The sequence below is a fragment of the Babylonia areolata genome, chromosome 1 (genome assembly GCF_041734735.1).
Source record: "Babylonia areolata isolate BAREFJ2019XMU chromosome 1, ASM4173473v1, whole genome shotgun sequence".
Taxonomy (NCBI): domain Eukaryota; kingdom Metazoa; phylum Mollusca; class Gastropoda; order Neogastropoda; family Buccinidae; genus Babylonia; species Babylonia areolata.
Genome location: NC_134876.1, coordinates 94817586 through 94835085, shown reverse-complemented (window position 1 = coordinate 94835085; position 17500 = coordinate 94817586). Strand labels below are relative to the sequence as shown.

At 45.2% G+C, this 17500-nt stretch overlaps 1 protein-coding gene across 3 annotated transcripts in view; it reads left to right on the top strand.

The window, feature by feature from the left end:
* Positions 1 to 17500, top strand: part of LOC143289706 (cGMP-dependent protein kinase 1-like) — a 362793-nt gene that overhangs the window by 275943 nt on the left and 69350 nt on the right. For all 3 annotated transcript variants that reach the window (XM_076598769.1, XM_076598760.1, XM_076598778.1), the window contains exons 7-8: positions 3091 to 3154; positions 5647 to 5724. In XM_076598769.1, coding sequence (XP_076454884.1) covers positions 3091 to 3154; positions 5647 to 5724 — 142 coding nt within the window. The remainder of the gene's footprint in view (positions 1 to 3090; positions 3155 to 5646; positions 5725 to 17500) is intronic.

Below are 17500 nucleotides of genomic sequence, written 5' to 3'. Positions count from 1 at the left end.
ATGATCGCAGAGAAAACATTCGCCGCTTGTCAAAACACCCTGAGGGGACGAATCTGGTTGGGAGATAACTGTAGCGCGTTGCACCGGTTCTTGGATACTTTTTTTTTTTTTCCTTTTTTTTTTTTTTCCAGTTGTCGCTAAAACGATGATGATTTATTTTTTTTAAAACAGGGTTCGTTTATTTGTTTATTGTTGCTTATGGTCCAGCCGACCGCTAGGGCCATATCAGGACTGTCAAACCATACAAATGCTCAACCGCGTCAACACAAAACTGGCACATCTACCCAAAAAATTATTTAAAATAGATAAATAAATAAATAAAAATCACCAAGAGAAACCCACAAAACACAGTTCATGACACATTATCCAAACAATTTAGCTCATTTGGGCAAATAAGACTAGGCCATGCTGAGAATGTCAGCCCTTCTCACTGAATTTATCATCCCCAGTTTACAAAACATCGCAAAAAAAAAAAAGGGAAAAAAACCCCAACAACTTCAAAGTCAAACAAAAAATACATTAAAAGGCCATAATTATAGACAAATAACATTGCAGAATGGACAGATAGTGCTCATCCCAGTGTTAACAATTTCACTACCAAATCGCCAGAGAAAAACAGTACACTATAGTACATCACAGACTGCGGAAAGAAAGAAAAATGGACTGGGAAGGCAGAAAAAGCAGACAACAGTGAAGGAATAAAAAAATTTTGAAAAGGCAGAAATAAAGAGAGCTATCTAAGAATAGAGGAAATTTCCAGCACAGATGTTCCAGAAGTTGGGGATGCTATTTACACTGACATCCCCACGGTGAGTTTTAATTAAAACCCCATCAGTGCCAGGGGGAAAACAGCAGAAAGTGGTGTTTCAGGTCATAAAAACATTATCCAAAATAATAAGCCTAAAATTGAGAAAATGGTCTGGAGATAGACCACTCTAGACGAACTATGTGAATTACCAGCTTTCCAGAGCAATTTCTCTTTTTCTGATGACATCATCAGTGACGTCACTATGCACGTACGTAATACGTTTATGTCAGTCAAGGGGTTTTAAACGGGAGCCGGTCAGGAAATGGGTGTAGCCTGGACATGAAATCCAGAAAAAAAACAAAAAACAACTGCTCCATGCACTTTACTGAAATGGTTCACGGGACACCAGCGTTATAGCAGACTGCCGAAGACTTGATTTACACGTGGCGTAGAAACGGGACAATACGGTCATAAAACCAATCAAGAAGCAAGGGCGCGCGCGCGCGTGTGTCTGTGTCTGTGTGTATGTCTGTGCGTGCATGTGTGTGTGTGTGTGTGTACACGCGCGCTTTTACTTTTTCGTCCTCCGATTACACACACGCGTGCGCGCGCGTAGAGAGAAAGAGAGAGAGAGAGGACAAAGGAAACAAAACGAAACGAGACGTTATTTCGCCATTTAGTGAGAGAAATGTAACTGAACAGTTCCTTATCACACCCAGTTCTCTGAGAGAGACAGAGACAGACAGACAGACAGACTGACACACACACAGCGAACCAGACAGAAACACACACACACACACACACACACACACACACACACAGAGAGAGAAGAGAAGTGCTGGAAGCAACGAACGAAGAGACCAGCTTTCACCTGTAAACAGCGCAATATCCCTCCCGTTCGTTCCAGGAAAAGACCGATCGAACAGTCTGCCGGGGCTGTTGCACGTTAAATAAAAGGCTCGTTCAGTTCCCCATCACTTCTGTCGGCCTCCTTGGACCAAAGCTTTGCAGTCACTTGCATCCCATGCCTTTTGCAGGTTCACTGTCCAACCAGTATAGAGAAGGATGTAAACGCCAAGTAGCACACGTGTGGGAATAAAGTTGTTTTCTTCCAGTTGTCGTCCAGATAACGATTGATCTTGATTATATATATATGTGTGTGTGTGTGTGTGTGTGTGTGTGTGTAATGAGTAATTAAGGAATTATGTGTTTGAACCGATATGTTAGACGGGCACAATAGCCGAGTGGTTAAAGCGTTGGACTTTCAATCTGAGGGTCCCGGGTTCGAATCACGGTGACGGCGCCTGGTGGGTAAAGGGTGGAGATTTTTACGATCTCCCAGGTCAACATATGTACAGACCTGCCAGTGCCTGAACCCCCTTGGTGTGTATACGCAAGCAGAAGATCAAATACGCACGTTAAAGATCCTGTAATCCATATCAGCGTTCGATGGGTTATGGAAACAAGAACATACCCAGCATGCACACCCCAGAAATGTTAGTAATGGTCAAAGTTATGACCGCTGAACATTAATGGAAGAAGAAGAAAGAGAGAGAGAGAGAGAGAGAGAGAGAGAGAGAGAGAGAGAGTTCTGGAGACCTTGAAGGTCTTCCTAAAATACCTGGGGATCTGTGGCCTCAGAACTATCAGCATGGAGGCAGACGGTGCAGAAAAGGTTCTCTAATCTCAAAGAGACGCTTGCCTCGCGTTCTGAGGTAAAGAGACGATTGACCTGCACACTAAACGTTTTTCCTTCTCAGTGAAGGAGACTGAGGAGAAAGGCCCAAAGCCAGAGAGACGAGCGTTGGACTTTATCTGTGCCCATTGTGGGAAGGACTGTCACTCCTGTACTGTCCTGCCCAGACACTCTCGATGCTGTGTATCAATCTTCTCCCGTCCTAGACTGACGGATGCCTAACTATCTATTTATCTATCTATCTGTCCATCCACCTATCTATCTATCTAACTGTCTGTGTCATGTGTAATCAAGATATTTTTGTTTGATTATATTGTCATTATCCTCTCTAATAAAGTTCTATGTTTGATCTCTTCTTTTTTTTTTAAAACTTATGTCTAATCAAGAAAAGTTTTGTGATTTATTTTGTTTTTGGTGTTGAAAATATATATTTGTTTCACTTTTTTTTTGTCTCATACGGAAAATCCTGTATTCCATCTTTCTTGCGTGTTTTAATCACTTGAAATACAAAAATTCTCAGAACGATTTATTACCATTTATAATTGTGTGTGTGTGTGTGTGTGTGTGTACATTTCAGAGTTTATCATTTGAACGTTTGATGTGATATGCACGTGCAGTCAGGAAACGTCTATGTTGGATGTTTCAGTGTTCCGACGTTCGAGGGACTTCCAGAGGAAACGCTCAGCAAGATCGCCGATGTCTTGGAGGAGGTATAGAGTGCTTATGTGTCCTGTCTGTGTGCCGGTGTGGGGGTTTTGTCTTGGGTGTGACTGTGCCAGTAAAAAAAAAAAAAAAGACTTTTGTGACTGCGCTTGTTTTGTTTATGGTTTTGTTATTGTGTTTTTCTCTCCACGCCTGGCCTGAGCGTTTGGTGTAAGTGCAGGCCAGAGATTCTTCCGAACCCCCCGCCCACCAACCGCCCCCAGCCCTACCCCCCGGTACCCCCCACCACCCCTCCATTTTCTTAATTTGAACTCCAGCAGTTGTGGTGGCGCTTTCACGTCTCATTGACACTGAAACCGATACTGTTTGTCACGGAGACAGGAAATCTTTTTTACTTCTTCGTCTTCATAGTCACCATGATCATCATCATCTTCTTCATAGTTTTTTTTATTTATATATATATTATATATATATACTTAACTGCGATTGTGATCAGTATGATGCCATGATGATCGTAGTATTTCGAGGGGGGGGGGGGGGTTATGTTCTGCTGGCATTTTTAAATTTCTTAATAATTTTTTTTTCTTAATTATCCATTCCTACTATTTTTGTTGTCCAGAGACGCATACTTTGCGCTGTTCATCCTCTCCAGCCAAACAAATCTCGCACCTCATCCATCAGCCCCCCCCCCCACCCCCCACCCCCACCCCCACGCCCCTCCCTCTCTCCCCTCCCCCCCCCTCCCCGACCCCCCCTACACACCCACACACCCGTAAACCACTCAGGCCTGATGAGAGAGAGGGTCAAAGAACTCTTCTTTCATTGTGAGTACTTTTCGTCCTCTACTTCGCGCTCACGGCTACCGAGGAGACATACGACATAATGTTCAGACCATGCGATACAAAAAAAAAGAAATCCCAAAGAATGCGCTGTATTTTGCCGTGGCAGTCATTTCAACTTGGACAGCTAGATATCTTTTTCTTTTTTTTTTTTACTCGCACCACCATTTTCAGCGATCGATTAATGGCTTTGTTGTGCACCGAAGCAGGGACGCCAACTGTCCATCTACCCATCCATTATCTTCTTCACGTTCTCGTTAATGTCTGTCATTGTCTGAATGAGAACTATCCATTAATCATATGCGTTTCGTCTCTTTTTTTTTTCTTGTGTGTGTGTGTGTGTGTGTGTGTGTGTGTGTTCCCTGAAGTGTCGTGATAAATAAATAAATAAATAATAATAATAATGGTACTTATATAGCGTTGAATCTTGTGCATAGACAAATTTAAGCGCTTTCGTGATATTCAAAAGTAATTTTGTCTCATTTGTTTTGAACAATAGACATGTGTGACGTTGTTTTTTTGTTTGTTTTTTGTTGTTGTTTTTAAAGTACGCTGGGCAGACATGTGCGGAGTTTGTTGTCTAATGAATCGGGTTGGTGGGTTGTACTGTTGTTGGCAACTAATCTTGCGGGCGGTGGATGTTTTCTTTATCAAATGCTGAAATGCGTTTTGCTGAGTTGTATATTATGTGCAGTTGTTGTTGTTGTTACTGTTACTGCTTCTGTTCGTGTGTGTGTGTGTGTCTGTGTGTGTGTGTGTGTGTGTTTTGTTGTTGTTGTTTTTTCCCCTTTTCTTTATACAGTAACGGCATGGAATTGCAAAAAGCAAACATACGGATTACTTTGTGACGTTTTCAGATCTTTGTCTGTCTGTCTGTCTGTCTGTCTGTCCGTCTGTCTGTCTGTCTTTGTCAGTCTGTCTGTCTGTCTGTCTGTCTGTCTGTCTCTCTGTGGTGGTTGTTTTTTTCTGCTGTTGTTGTTGTTGTTGTTTTTTATTGTTGTTCGCCCTTGATACGTCTCTTCACCAAGAGTGATATTATTAACACGATAAAAAAAAATGTAAGAGGTCTCTCTCTCTCTCTCTCTCTCTCTCTCTCTCTCTCTCTCTCTCTCTCTGTGTGTGTGTGTGTGTGTGTGTGTGTGTGTGTGTGTGTGTGTGTGTGTGTGTCTGTGTCTGTATCAGTGTGAGTGATTATATCTGTAGGTGATACAAGCGGACCCATTAATATGAGTGTGTGTGTGTGTGTGTCTGTCTGTCTGTGCATCTGTGTTTGCGTGTGTGTATGTGTGTGTGTGTGCGTACGTTTGTGTGTGTGTGCGTGCGTGTGTGTATGTGTGTGTGTGTGTGTGTACGTGTCTGTGTGTGTGTGTGCGTGCGTGTGTCTGTGTGTGTACGTGTCTGTGTGTGTGTGTGTGCGTCCGTGCGTGTGTGTGTGTGTGTGTGTGTGTGTACGTGTGTGTGTGTGTGTGTGTGTGCGTGCGTGTGTGTATATCTGTGTGTGTGTGTGTGCGCGCGCGTCCGTGTGCGTCCGTGTGTGTGTGTGTGTGTGTGTGTGTGTGTGTGTGTGCGTGCGTGTGTCTGTGTGTGTACGTGTCTCTGTGTGTGTGTGTGTGTGTGTGTGTGTGTGTGTGTGTGCGTCCGTGTGTGTGTGTGTGTGTGTGTGTGTGTGTGTGTGTGTGTGTGTGTGGTGACCGTTGCAGGCCCACTACAACAACGGGGAATACATCATCAGACAAGGGGCCCGGGGAGACACGTTCTTCATCATCGCCAAAGGACGGGTAGGGCACGTCGCCTGCTGCTTCTGTCCGGGCTCTGTCTGTCTGTCTGTGTCTGTGTGTCTGTCTCTCTCTCTCTCTCTCTCTCTCTCTCTCTATATATATATATATATATATATATATATATATATCCCCCTCTCTCTCTCCCTATATCTCCCCTCTCTCTCTCTCTCTCTCTCTCTCTCTCTCCCTATATCTTCCCACCCTCTCTCTCTCCCAGTATCTCTCCTCTCTCTCTCTCCCTATATATCCCCCCCCCTCCTCTGTCTCTTCCGTATACCACCCCCGTCTCTCCCTCCCTATATATATATCTCTCTCTCTCCCTATATCTCCCCTCACTCTCTCTCTCTATCTCTCTCCCCCTATATCTCCCCCCATCTCTCTCTCTCCCTATATCTCCACCCCCCCCTCTCTCTCTCTCCCTATATCTCCCCCACTCTCTTGCTCTCTCCCTATATCTCTCCCCTCCCTCTCTCTCTCTCTCCCTCCCTATATCCCCCCCCTCTCTCTCTCTCCCTATATCGCCCCCCCCCCTCTCTCTCCCTATATCTCCCACCTCTCTTTCCCTCTCTCCGTATATCTCCCCCTCTCTCTCATTCCCTATATCCCTCCTCTCTCTCTCCCTATATCTCCCTCCCTCTCTCTCTCCCTTTCCCTATATCTCCCTCTCTCCCACTCTCTCTCTCTCTCTCCCTCATTGTCCCCCCAACCTCCCCTCTCTCTTCCTCTCCCGTCCTCCTCCTCCTCCTCCTCCGACTCCCTGCCCCCCCATCCCCCTCCCCACCTCCCACACCCTTCTTTCTTTCAAGTGTGTCCGTTCTTACAATCTGCCTCGTCACTCATCATCCATCCCTTCGCTTACCACCACGTTATATAGGACCTGCAATGATCTTGATTACCGACACCAAAGCCACCACGACCAACAACTGAACGTGCACAACCACAGACAACTGACACATTTTGCGATACACCCACAGACACTTTACACATTTTTTTTTTTTTTTCAACACACCCAAAGTGTATGAAAAGTGGTTGGATATCAGTGGAGGCCTGTACTCATGAGAGTGACGGCCCCTCATCACCAGACGTCGGCAGTAAACATTGTGCACGTGCTTCGGATGTGTGTGTGGGGGGGGGCGGGGGGGGGGGGGGGGGGTCTCTTAGTATCAGGGCACGTGACCTAAACAGTTTTATTTCCACTGAGACATGACAACCCCTGGGCTTTTTCCACACGCCAAGTAGCCCACGTGTTGCGTGTGGCTTTGAGTGCTGTAATGCCAAACAGTGATTCACTTTAGATAAAAGGCCCTTTGTATCCATCCCTCTCTCTCTCTCTCTCTCTCTCTTCCGCCCTCCCTTATATATATATATATATATATATATATATATATATTATGTATATGCCGTGACCTCTCCCTCTTTTCACAGTATTTGGAGATGATGAACTGATTCATAAACTTTCTTAACAAAAAGATAATAAAATACATGTTTGGAGGAAACACGATCTTCACCTATCTTTGTGTCCTTGTAAGAAACGTCCAGAAATGAACAGGATGCGCATGTATTTCTAAGCTGCCTGGCATGTGAGATGGTTTGGGTGTTTTGTTGTTGTTGTTGTTTTTCAGACTGTGGTCACATCAGCTTCACTTTTTCGGAAAGGATATAAGAAAGTAAGATTGATGAGAGGATTATATGCATTTCACCGCCGATGTCATTATGTTGGCTGGCGTATGATTGCAAAGAAAATGGAGCCGGTTTTTTTCTGTATGCTCTCTCTCCCTGTTTGGGCGTTGCGTCTGTGTGTGTCTGTGTGTCTCCGTGTATGCAAATATGTATGCCTGCCTGCCTGTCTGTCTGTCTGTCTGCCACTCATCCCAAATCACGTTTCATTATACTAGGAGAATGATTCACTGAAGCATCTTGCCGAAAATGGGAGAAAAATAGTGGTGTTAAATACATACTGCATATGTTCCAGTAATATTTGAATTTAAAACCTAACAGTATGGAGGAAGTGACGGTCTTAGTACGTCCACAGGGAAGCATTTCAGGATCCTATGGGACGTTACACCGGGTTCAGTTCACACACGGATCCCTCCAGTACACCTGGATTGGTGGTTTTGCTGCTAGTCTTTCGGGTGAGGCGATAAGTGGAGTGATGGCCTAGAGGTAACACGTCCGTCTAGGAAGCGAGAAAATCTGAGCGCGCTGGTTTGAATCACGGCTCAGCCGCCGATATTTTCTCCCCCTCCACTAGACCTTGAGTGGTGGCTGGACGCTAGTCATTCGGATGAGACGATAAACCGAGGTCCCGTATGCAGCATGCACTTAGCGCACGTAAAAGAACCCACGGCAACAAAAGGTTATTGTTCCTGGCAAAATTCTGCAGAAAAATCCACTTCGATTGCACGCAGGGAAAAAAAAGGGGGGGGGGGGGTGGCGCTGTAGTGTAGCGAAGCGCTCTCCCCGGGGAAAACAGCCCGAATTTCACACAGAGAAATCTGTTGTGATAAAAAGAAAATACAGATACAAAATAAACTGAGGTCCCGTGTGTTGCATGCATGTGGTTAGCTGTTAAAGAATTCACGACAAGAAAAATCCATGTGATATAGATTAATAACAGGTAATCAGGAAAAACAAAAACAGAAGAGAGAGAGAGAGAAAATGACGCTGGGTTATGTGAAAGCTTTCTCCTCAGAGATAGCTGGCCGAATTCCACACAGAAACATCCTGCCGTGCCTGCTGAGTAATAAAACAATCGTTTTCGGTTCTAATCAACAGATACAGAGGCAGCCAAAGAGCACGAAAAGCAGTAAAGCTGACGGCAGGAATAGGGAAGAGTATCTGTGACCCCCCCCCCCCCCCCGTTGATGGATGACGATGTAAAAGGAATCGTGGGAGTTGAAAGTTTTGCCGCAATGCCAACATTACCTCACATTATATCACTGATAACCACCGTGTTTTCGGAGGCAGTCACACGCATTCACACCAACTATTCTGTACAATGGGTGAGAGGGAACGACTCGAAAGGAAAAAAAAAAGAAAGTTTATGCGGAGAAAAGTTGATACCTAACGTTTTGGCCGTGGTCTTTTTTTTTCCCAAAAAATGTTTATTCATTCAATTTTTGTTTACATTGCACAAATCTTAATATAACCAAACAGTACGAATACAGTACATTACATTAACTTAACGCATAGCAGGAAAAGAAAGTGTAACAAGACAAAGACGTATACAGCAGAAGAACATAGACATATATGGTGCATATTTTACTTCTTTTTTTTTCTTTTCTTTTTTTGTCGCTGTTCTGAATATGCACTACGTTACAAACAAAAAGCAAAAAACTCTAAAAAAAAATAATAAAATAATAATAATAATAATAAAAGATAAAAACAGCAACAACAACAACAACAACAAAAAACAAAACCCAGCCAAACAAACGTGATCACAAATAAATGAATAAATAGGTTAATGAATAAATTAGGGGGGGTGGGGGTGGAAGGGACAAAACTTGGGGCATTTTCTTGGTATGCATAGGTAGGAAATTTCTTCATATGAGTGTCTATATTGCACTTTTTCATCATCAAAATAGGCAATGTTATACACTCGCCGTCGTCTTTCTCGTTCTCTTCCTCCATAAAAACGGGTCCGACTGGAGAATCGGGTCTCTGTGTCACGGTCACAGCCTTGAAAATGGGTGTGGGGGAAACCCAGCCCTCCCCCCCCCCCCCCCCCCCGACCCCCCCTCTTCCCTTTCACTTTTTCCCCCTCTACCCCTACCCCCCCCCCCCACCCGCCCTGGCGCCCTCCCTCTCACCCCCCTCTCACCCCCACATCTGGACCCAGATGTGATTGACTGCAGTAACCCTCACCCACTGACATCCATCCCAAACTTCCACCTGGGAATAAATGTCAGCAAGCCAACACCTCGTTTTATCTCTCACAATCGTTCGTTCGTTTCAGTGCTCGCTTTTTCGTGAACGTTCGCATAGGAAGTATAGTGATAACACTCAGGTCATCGTTCGGTCAGGAAGGAAGGAGGGGGGGGGGGTTGGTTGTTGTTTTGTTTTGTGCTTGTTTGAATTTTTTTTGTTTTCGTTGCGGATGTTTCAGTGAGGCGGGGTGGTTGGGTGGTGGTGAATAAACATAAACATAAACAGGGCACAGCAAAAAGGACGCTGAAGGAAAAGTAGGAGCATAGGGGGGGGAAAAAAACACACCAAAAAACAGAGTGGGCTTTTTGTTGGGATGCCAAAGCTCGCTTCGTGTTCCCGTTATCAAGACGCAAGGGGGGGGCAGGACGTAGTGTGTCTCTGTGTTTATCGAGATATCGTAACGTCCTGCACATCTCACACATCTTCCCTTGCCTGACTCCCCCACCCTTCTCTCCCCTATCCTCCCTGCCAGGATGCCAAGTGCCAAGGCTATGGACTGCTTTGTCTCTCTCTGCCCTCCTCCCTCCACCCCCCGCCACCCCCCCTCACACACACACACACACCCTCCTCCCCTTTCGTCTCACCCTCGGCACAAATAGAGCAGGAGACAGGTTCAGATCCACTGACGCCAGTCGCCTCTGTGTGTGTGTGTGTGTGTGTGTGTGTGTATTTCCCCTCGTTTCCACATTTTGAATGATACAATCAAACCGCGGCATTTCAAGACGGTCTCTCTCCTTCTCCCTCCTTCTACCTATCTTTTCCTCCCTCTTTCTATCTCTCTGTCTGTCTCTGTTTGTCTCTCTGTCTGAATGTCTGTATCTGTGCCTCTGGTCTATGTCACTATCTCTGTCTCTGGAATTTAAACAAAGGCTTATTGATTGCTATCATGCTCAAAGTCGGCATGATTCGCTGCAATCCCATGATTTCTATTACGTTTATTCTCAGTTCAAACACACCCCAGCGATCATCCCTTATTTGTATCTTGTTAAGAATATCCAACAGCGCGAAACATTGTCAAGTTTTAGAATTGGTATGTGCCACCTCTAGATTTACAATTTTTTACAATATAAACCCAGACTGGACAAAAACAAACGGTGCCCTTTTTGCAAGAACACGCTAGAATCAGACCTTCACTTTTTACTTATATGTCCCAAGTATTATGAAATAAGAAGTGAATTCATTCCGCCAAAGTATTCTGGAAATCCATGTATGTTTAAATTGTGCTTACTTATATCTACTACTGATGAAGTTGTCTGGTTTTGCTCACAAAGCAATGAATGTGCGGTTGCAAGCTACAAAAAAAAATGTAAACATTCCCCTGCACACAGAACATCGTCAACACTCATGTTATGGGCCAGACTCTCTCTCTCTCTCTCTCTCTCACACACACACACACACACACACACACACACACACACACACACACACACAAACACACATACACACATACACACAAACACACACACACACACACACACACACACACACACACACACACACACACAAACACACACACACACACACACACACACACACACACACACACACACACACACACACACACACCGTCCCTCTTCCCTGAAACTATCCTTTTCTGTTGTGAATATGACTTTGTAACCACACCCTCAATGACATGGGTCTGACGGTCTATTCATGAAACCATTCAGAGTTCCGAGTTGTCTCTCTGTCTTTGTCTGTCTATCTGTTTCTGTCTCTCTCAAGTGTGCACCGTGCACGTCAAGGGACAAAGAGAACAGTAAAAAAAAAAAATAATAAAATAAAATAAAATAAAATAAAACAGCAACAACAACAACACAAAACAGGAAACATATGCACTCATGGAAACAAGCCACAATCTTGCTTCCGTTAAAAAAAACAAAAAACAAGAGAGGCAAGGCCTTCAAGACTCACTTGTGATAAATTAAGTCCCCTAGCATTAATTACAGAGTAATTTCCCTTTTTTTTTTTTTTTACTCTCTGCACCAAAACGTTTGCAAAAAATAAATAAAAATTCCATGCTTAGCAAAAGAAGTTCCTGTTTGAACAAAAAATGATAATAATGACTGCTCTTGTTGTTGTGTCAGAATAAGAGGTCAAAGTGCCAAGTTTAGAGAATACCAAAAATATAAATATAACAGTAAATGCAGTTTGCATATAATTAGGCTTCTTTTTATTTATTTATTTTTTTGTGCCCATCCCAGAGGTGCAATATTGTTTTAAACAAGATGACTGGAAAGAACTGAATTTTTCCTATTGTTATGCCAAATTTGGTGTCAAATGACAAAGTATTTGCAGAGAAAATGTCAGTGTTAAAGTTTACCACACACACACACACACACACACACGGACAACCGAACACCGGGTTAAAACATAGACTCACTTTGTTTACCCAAGTGAGTCAAAAACCCAAAAACCAGAAAGGCAGCATTGCAGCTGCCTTCAGCGCTAGGCCAAATGAAAGGCACGGTTCGATGTTCGAATGGTCACATGGCCAGTTTTAAAACCCACACACTCCGTCAAATAACTCGTCATGCATCAGCTGTCAAAGGAAGCCACTGCTTTCGGGATTTTCTTCTTCTCTTCCCTCACCCCTCCCTGCTTTCATTGTCTCAGCTCATAAACCCTTTGTCAATATTCATTCTCTTTGAACTTTAGGAAATGACACGGTAATTTTTTTTTTTTTTTTTTTTTTTTTTAAATACTGTTGTCGTCATCGTCGGTTTAGCTTGATAATATGACTAGTTGATTGATAAAAAAAAAAAAAACAAAAAAAATGATGTGTGTCGGCATGCTTTGTATATTTTTTATTTGTGCTTTTTTTTCACGTCTCAGCCTCAGACAGACAGACATACAGGTAGGAGTGAGTCACGTCTCAACCTCAGACAGACAGACAGACATACAGGTAGGAGTGAGTCACGTCTCAACCTCAGACAGGCAGACAGACATACAGGTAGGAGTGAATCACGTCTCAACCTCAGACAGGCAGACATACAGGTAGGAGTGAGTTACGTCTCAACCTCAGACAGACAGACATACAGGTAGGAGTGAGTCACGTCTCAACCTCAGACAGACAGACAGACATACAGGTAGGAGTGAGTCACGTCTCAACCTCAGACAGACAGACATACAGGTAGGAGTGAGTTACGTCTCAACCTCAGACACACAGACATACAGGTAGGAGTGAGTTACGTCTCAACCTCAGACAGACAGACATACAGGTAGGAGTGAGTCACGTCTCAACCTCAGACAGACAGACATACAGGTAGGAGTGAGTTACGTCTCAACCTCAGACAGACAGACATACAGGTAGGAGTGAGTCACGTCTCAACCTCAGACAGACAGACAGACATACAGGTAGGAATGAGTCACGTCTCAACCTCAGACAGGCAGACATACAGGTAGGAGTGAGTTACGTCTCAACCTCAGACAGACAGACATACAGGTAGGAGTGAGTCACGTCTCAACCTCAGACAGACAGGCATACATACAGGTAGGAGTGAGTTACGTCTCAACCTCAGACAGACATACATACAGGTAGGAGTGAGTCACGTCTCAACCTCAGACAGACAGACATACAGGTAGGAGTGAGTCACGTCTCAACCTCAGACAGACAGACATACAGGTAGGAGTGAGTCACGTCTCAACCTCAGACAGACAGGCATACATACAGGTAGGAGTGAGTTACGTCTCAACCTCAGACAGACATACATACAGGTAGGAGTGAGTCACGTCTCAACCTCAGACAGACAGACAGACATACAGGTAGGAGTGAGTTACGTCTCAACCTCAGACAGACATACATACAGGTAGGAGTGAGTCACGTCTCAACCTCAGACAGACAGACAGACATACAGGTAGGAGTGAGTTACGTCTCAACCTCAGACAGACAGACATACAGGTAGGAGTGAATCACGTCTCAACCTCAGACAGACAGACATACAGGTAGGAGTGAGTCACGTCTCAACCTCAGACAGACAGACAGACATACAGGTAGGAGTGAGTTACGTCTCAACCTCAGACAGACAGACATACAGGTAGGAGTAAGTCACGTCTCAACCTCAGACAGACAGACAGACATACAGGTAGGAATGAGTCACGTCTCAACCTCAGACAGGCAGACATACAGGTAGGAGTGAGTTACGTCTCAACCTCAGACAGACAGACATACAGGTAGGAGTGAGTCACGTCTCAACCTCAGACAGACAGACAGACATACAGGTAGGAGTGAGTTACGTCTCAACCTCAGACAGACATACATACAGGTAGGAGTGAGTCACGTCTCAACCTCAGACAGACAGACAGACATACAGGTAGGAGTGAGTTACGTCTCAACCTCAGACAGACAGACATACAGGTAGGAGTGAGTTACGTCTCAACCTCAGACAGACAGACATACAGGTAGGAGTGAATCACGTCTCAACCTCAGACAGACAGACATACAGGTAGGAGTGAGTCACGTCTCAACCTCAGACAGACAGACAGACATACAGGTAGGAGTGAGTTACGTCTCAACCTCAGACAGACAGACATACAGGTTGGAGTGAGTCACGTCTCAACCTCAGACAGACAGACAGACATACAGGTAGGAATGAGTCACGTCTCAACCTCAGACAGGCAGACATACAGGTAGGAGTGAGTTACGTCTCAACCTCAGACAGACAGACATACAGGTAGGAGTGAGTCACGTCTCAACCTCAGACAGACAGACAGACATACAGGTAGGAGTGAGTTACGTCTCAACCTCAGACAGACATACATACAGGTAGGAGTGAGTCACGTCTCAACCTCAGACAGACAGACAGACATACAGGTAGGAGTGAGTTACGTCTCAACCTCAGACAGACAGACATACAGGTAGGAGTGAGTTACGTCTCAACCTCAGACAGACAGACATACAGGTAGGAGTGAGTTACGTCTCAACCTCAGACAGACAGACAGACATACAGGCAGGAGTGAGTTACGTCTCAACCTCAGACAGACAGACATACAGGTAGGAGTGAGTCAGTCTCAAACTCAGACAGACAGACATACAGGTAGGAGTGAGTCACGTCTCAACCTCAGACAGACAGACAGACATACAGGTAGGAGTGAGTTACGTCTCAACCTCAGACAGACAGACATACAGGTAGGAGTGAGTTACGTCTCAACCTCAGACAGACAGACAGACATACAGGTAGGAGTGAGTCACGTCTCAACCTCAGACAGACAGACAGACATACAGGTAGGAGTGAATCACGTCTCAACCTCAGACAGACACACAGACATACAGGTAAGAGTGAGTTACGTCTCAACCTCAGACAGACAGACAGACATACAGGCAGGAGTGAGTTACGTCTCAACCTCAGACAGACAGACATACAGGTAGGAGTGAGTCACGTCTCAAACTCAGACAGACAGACATACAGGTAGGAGTGAGTCACGTCTCAACCTCAGACAGACAGACATACAGGTAGGAGTGAGTTACGTCTCAACCTCAGACAGACAGACAGGCATACAGGTAGGAGTGAGTCACGTCCCAACCTCAGACACACAGGCAGACATACAGGTAGGAGTGAATCACGTCTCAACCTCAGACAGACAGACAGACAGACAGGTAGGAGTGAGTTACGTCTCAACCTCAGACAGACAGACATACAGGTTGGAGTGAGTCACGTCTCAACCTCAGACACACAGACAGACATACAGGTAGGAGTGAGTCACGTCTCAACCTCAGACACACAGACATACAGGTAGGAGTGAGTCACGTCTCAACCTCAGACACACAGACATACAGGTAGGAGTGAGTCACGTCTCAACCTCAGACACACAGACAGACATACAGGTATGAGTGAGTTAGTCTCAACCTCAGACAGACAGACATACAGGTAGGAATGAGTCACGTCTCAACCTCAGACAGACCGGCAGACATACAGGTAGGAGTGAGTCACGTCTCAACCTCAGACACGCAGACATACAGGTAGGAATGAGTCACGTCTCAACCTCAGACAGACAGACAGACATACAGGTAGGAGTGAGTCACGTCTCAACCTCAGACAGACGGACATACAGGAAGGAGTGAGTTACGTCTCAACCTCAGACATACAGACAGACATACAGGTAGGAGTGAGTCACGTCTCAACCTCAGACACGCAGACATACAGGTAGGAATGAGTCACGTCTCAACCTCAGACAGACAGACAGACATACAGGTAGGAGTGAGTCACGTCTCAACCTCAGACAGACGGGCATACATACAGGTAGGAGTGAGTTACGTCTCGACCTCAGACATACATACAGGTAGGAGTGAGTTACGTCTCGACCTCAGACACACAAGCAGACATACAGGTAGGAGTGAGTCACGTCTCAACCTCAGACAGACATACAGACAGGTAGGAGTGAGTTACGTCTTAACTTCATACAGACAGACAGACGACAGGTAGGAGTGAGTCACGTCTCAACCTCAGACAGACATACAGGTAGGAGTGAGTCACGTCTCAACCTCAGACAGACAGACAGACATACAGGTAGGAGTGAGTCACGTCTCAACCTCAGACAGACAGACAGACATACAGGTAGGAGTGAGTCACGTCTCAACCTCAGACAGACAGACATACAGGTAGGAGTGAGTTACGTCTCAACCTCAGACAGACAGACAGGTAGGAGTGAGTTACGTCTCAACCTCAGACAGACAGACAGACATACAGGTAGGAGTGAGTTACGTCTCAACCTCAGACAGACAGACAGACAGACAGGTAGGAGTGAGTCACGTCTCAACCTCAGACAGACAGACAGACAGGTAGGAGTGAGTTACGTCTCAACCTCAGACAGACAGACAGGTAGGAGTGAGTTACGTCTCAACCTCAGACAGACAGACAGACATACAGGTAGGAGTGAGTCACGTCTCAACCTCAGACAGACAGACAGACATACAGGTAGGAGTGAGTTACGTCTCAACCTCAGACAGACAGACAGACATACAGGTAGGAGTGAGTCACGTCTCAACCTCAGACAGACAGACAGGTAGGAGTGAGTCACGTCTCAACCTCAGACAGACATACAGGATGGAGTGAGTCACGTCTCAACCTCAGACAGACAGACAGACATACAGGTAGGAGTGAGTCACGTCTCAACCTCAGACAGACAGACAGACAGACATACAGGTAGGAGTGAGTCACGTCTCAACCTCAGACAGACAGACAGACATACAGGATGGAGTGAGTCACGTCTCAACCTCAGACAGACAGACAGACATACAGGTAGGAGTGAGTCACGTCTCAACCTCAGACACACAGACAGACATACAGGATGGAGTGAGTCACGTCTCAACCTCAGACACACAGACATACAGGTAGGAGTGAGTTACGTCTCAGCCTCAGACAGACAGACAGACATACAGATATGAGTGAGTTAGTCTCAACCTCAGACACACAGACATACAGGCAGACCGACATACAGACAGAGTTCAGTGGGGTTTCCCCTCCTACGAAACCACAGGTTAAGTGGCATCCCTCTTCCCGAAGGGAGCAAAGCACACTTGCTGCCCCATGTAACATTCGCTTCCCGTTCCCCTTATCAGGGACAAACACACTTTCCTGTGTTTTTTCTCTCTTTCTCTGTCTTTCTATTTCTTCCTTTCTTTCTTTTTGCCCGCAACTACACCCAAAGTACACGTGATCATGCCTGCTGCTCAACGTAAACTTGGGCTGTTACGATCGAACGAACGAACGAAGTGTATGTATGATAGGTCGTTGGGAACAGAACAAGTCGAGATAAACCGTGCACAGTTGCTGATGAAGGAATTGTCTGTCTGTCTGTCATCCAAAAATGATACATCGCATGTCGAAAGTATATTCTTATAGTTGCTTTTTTT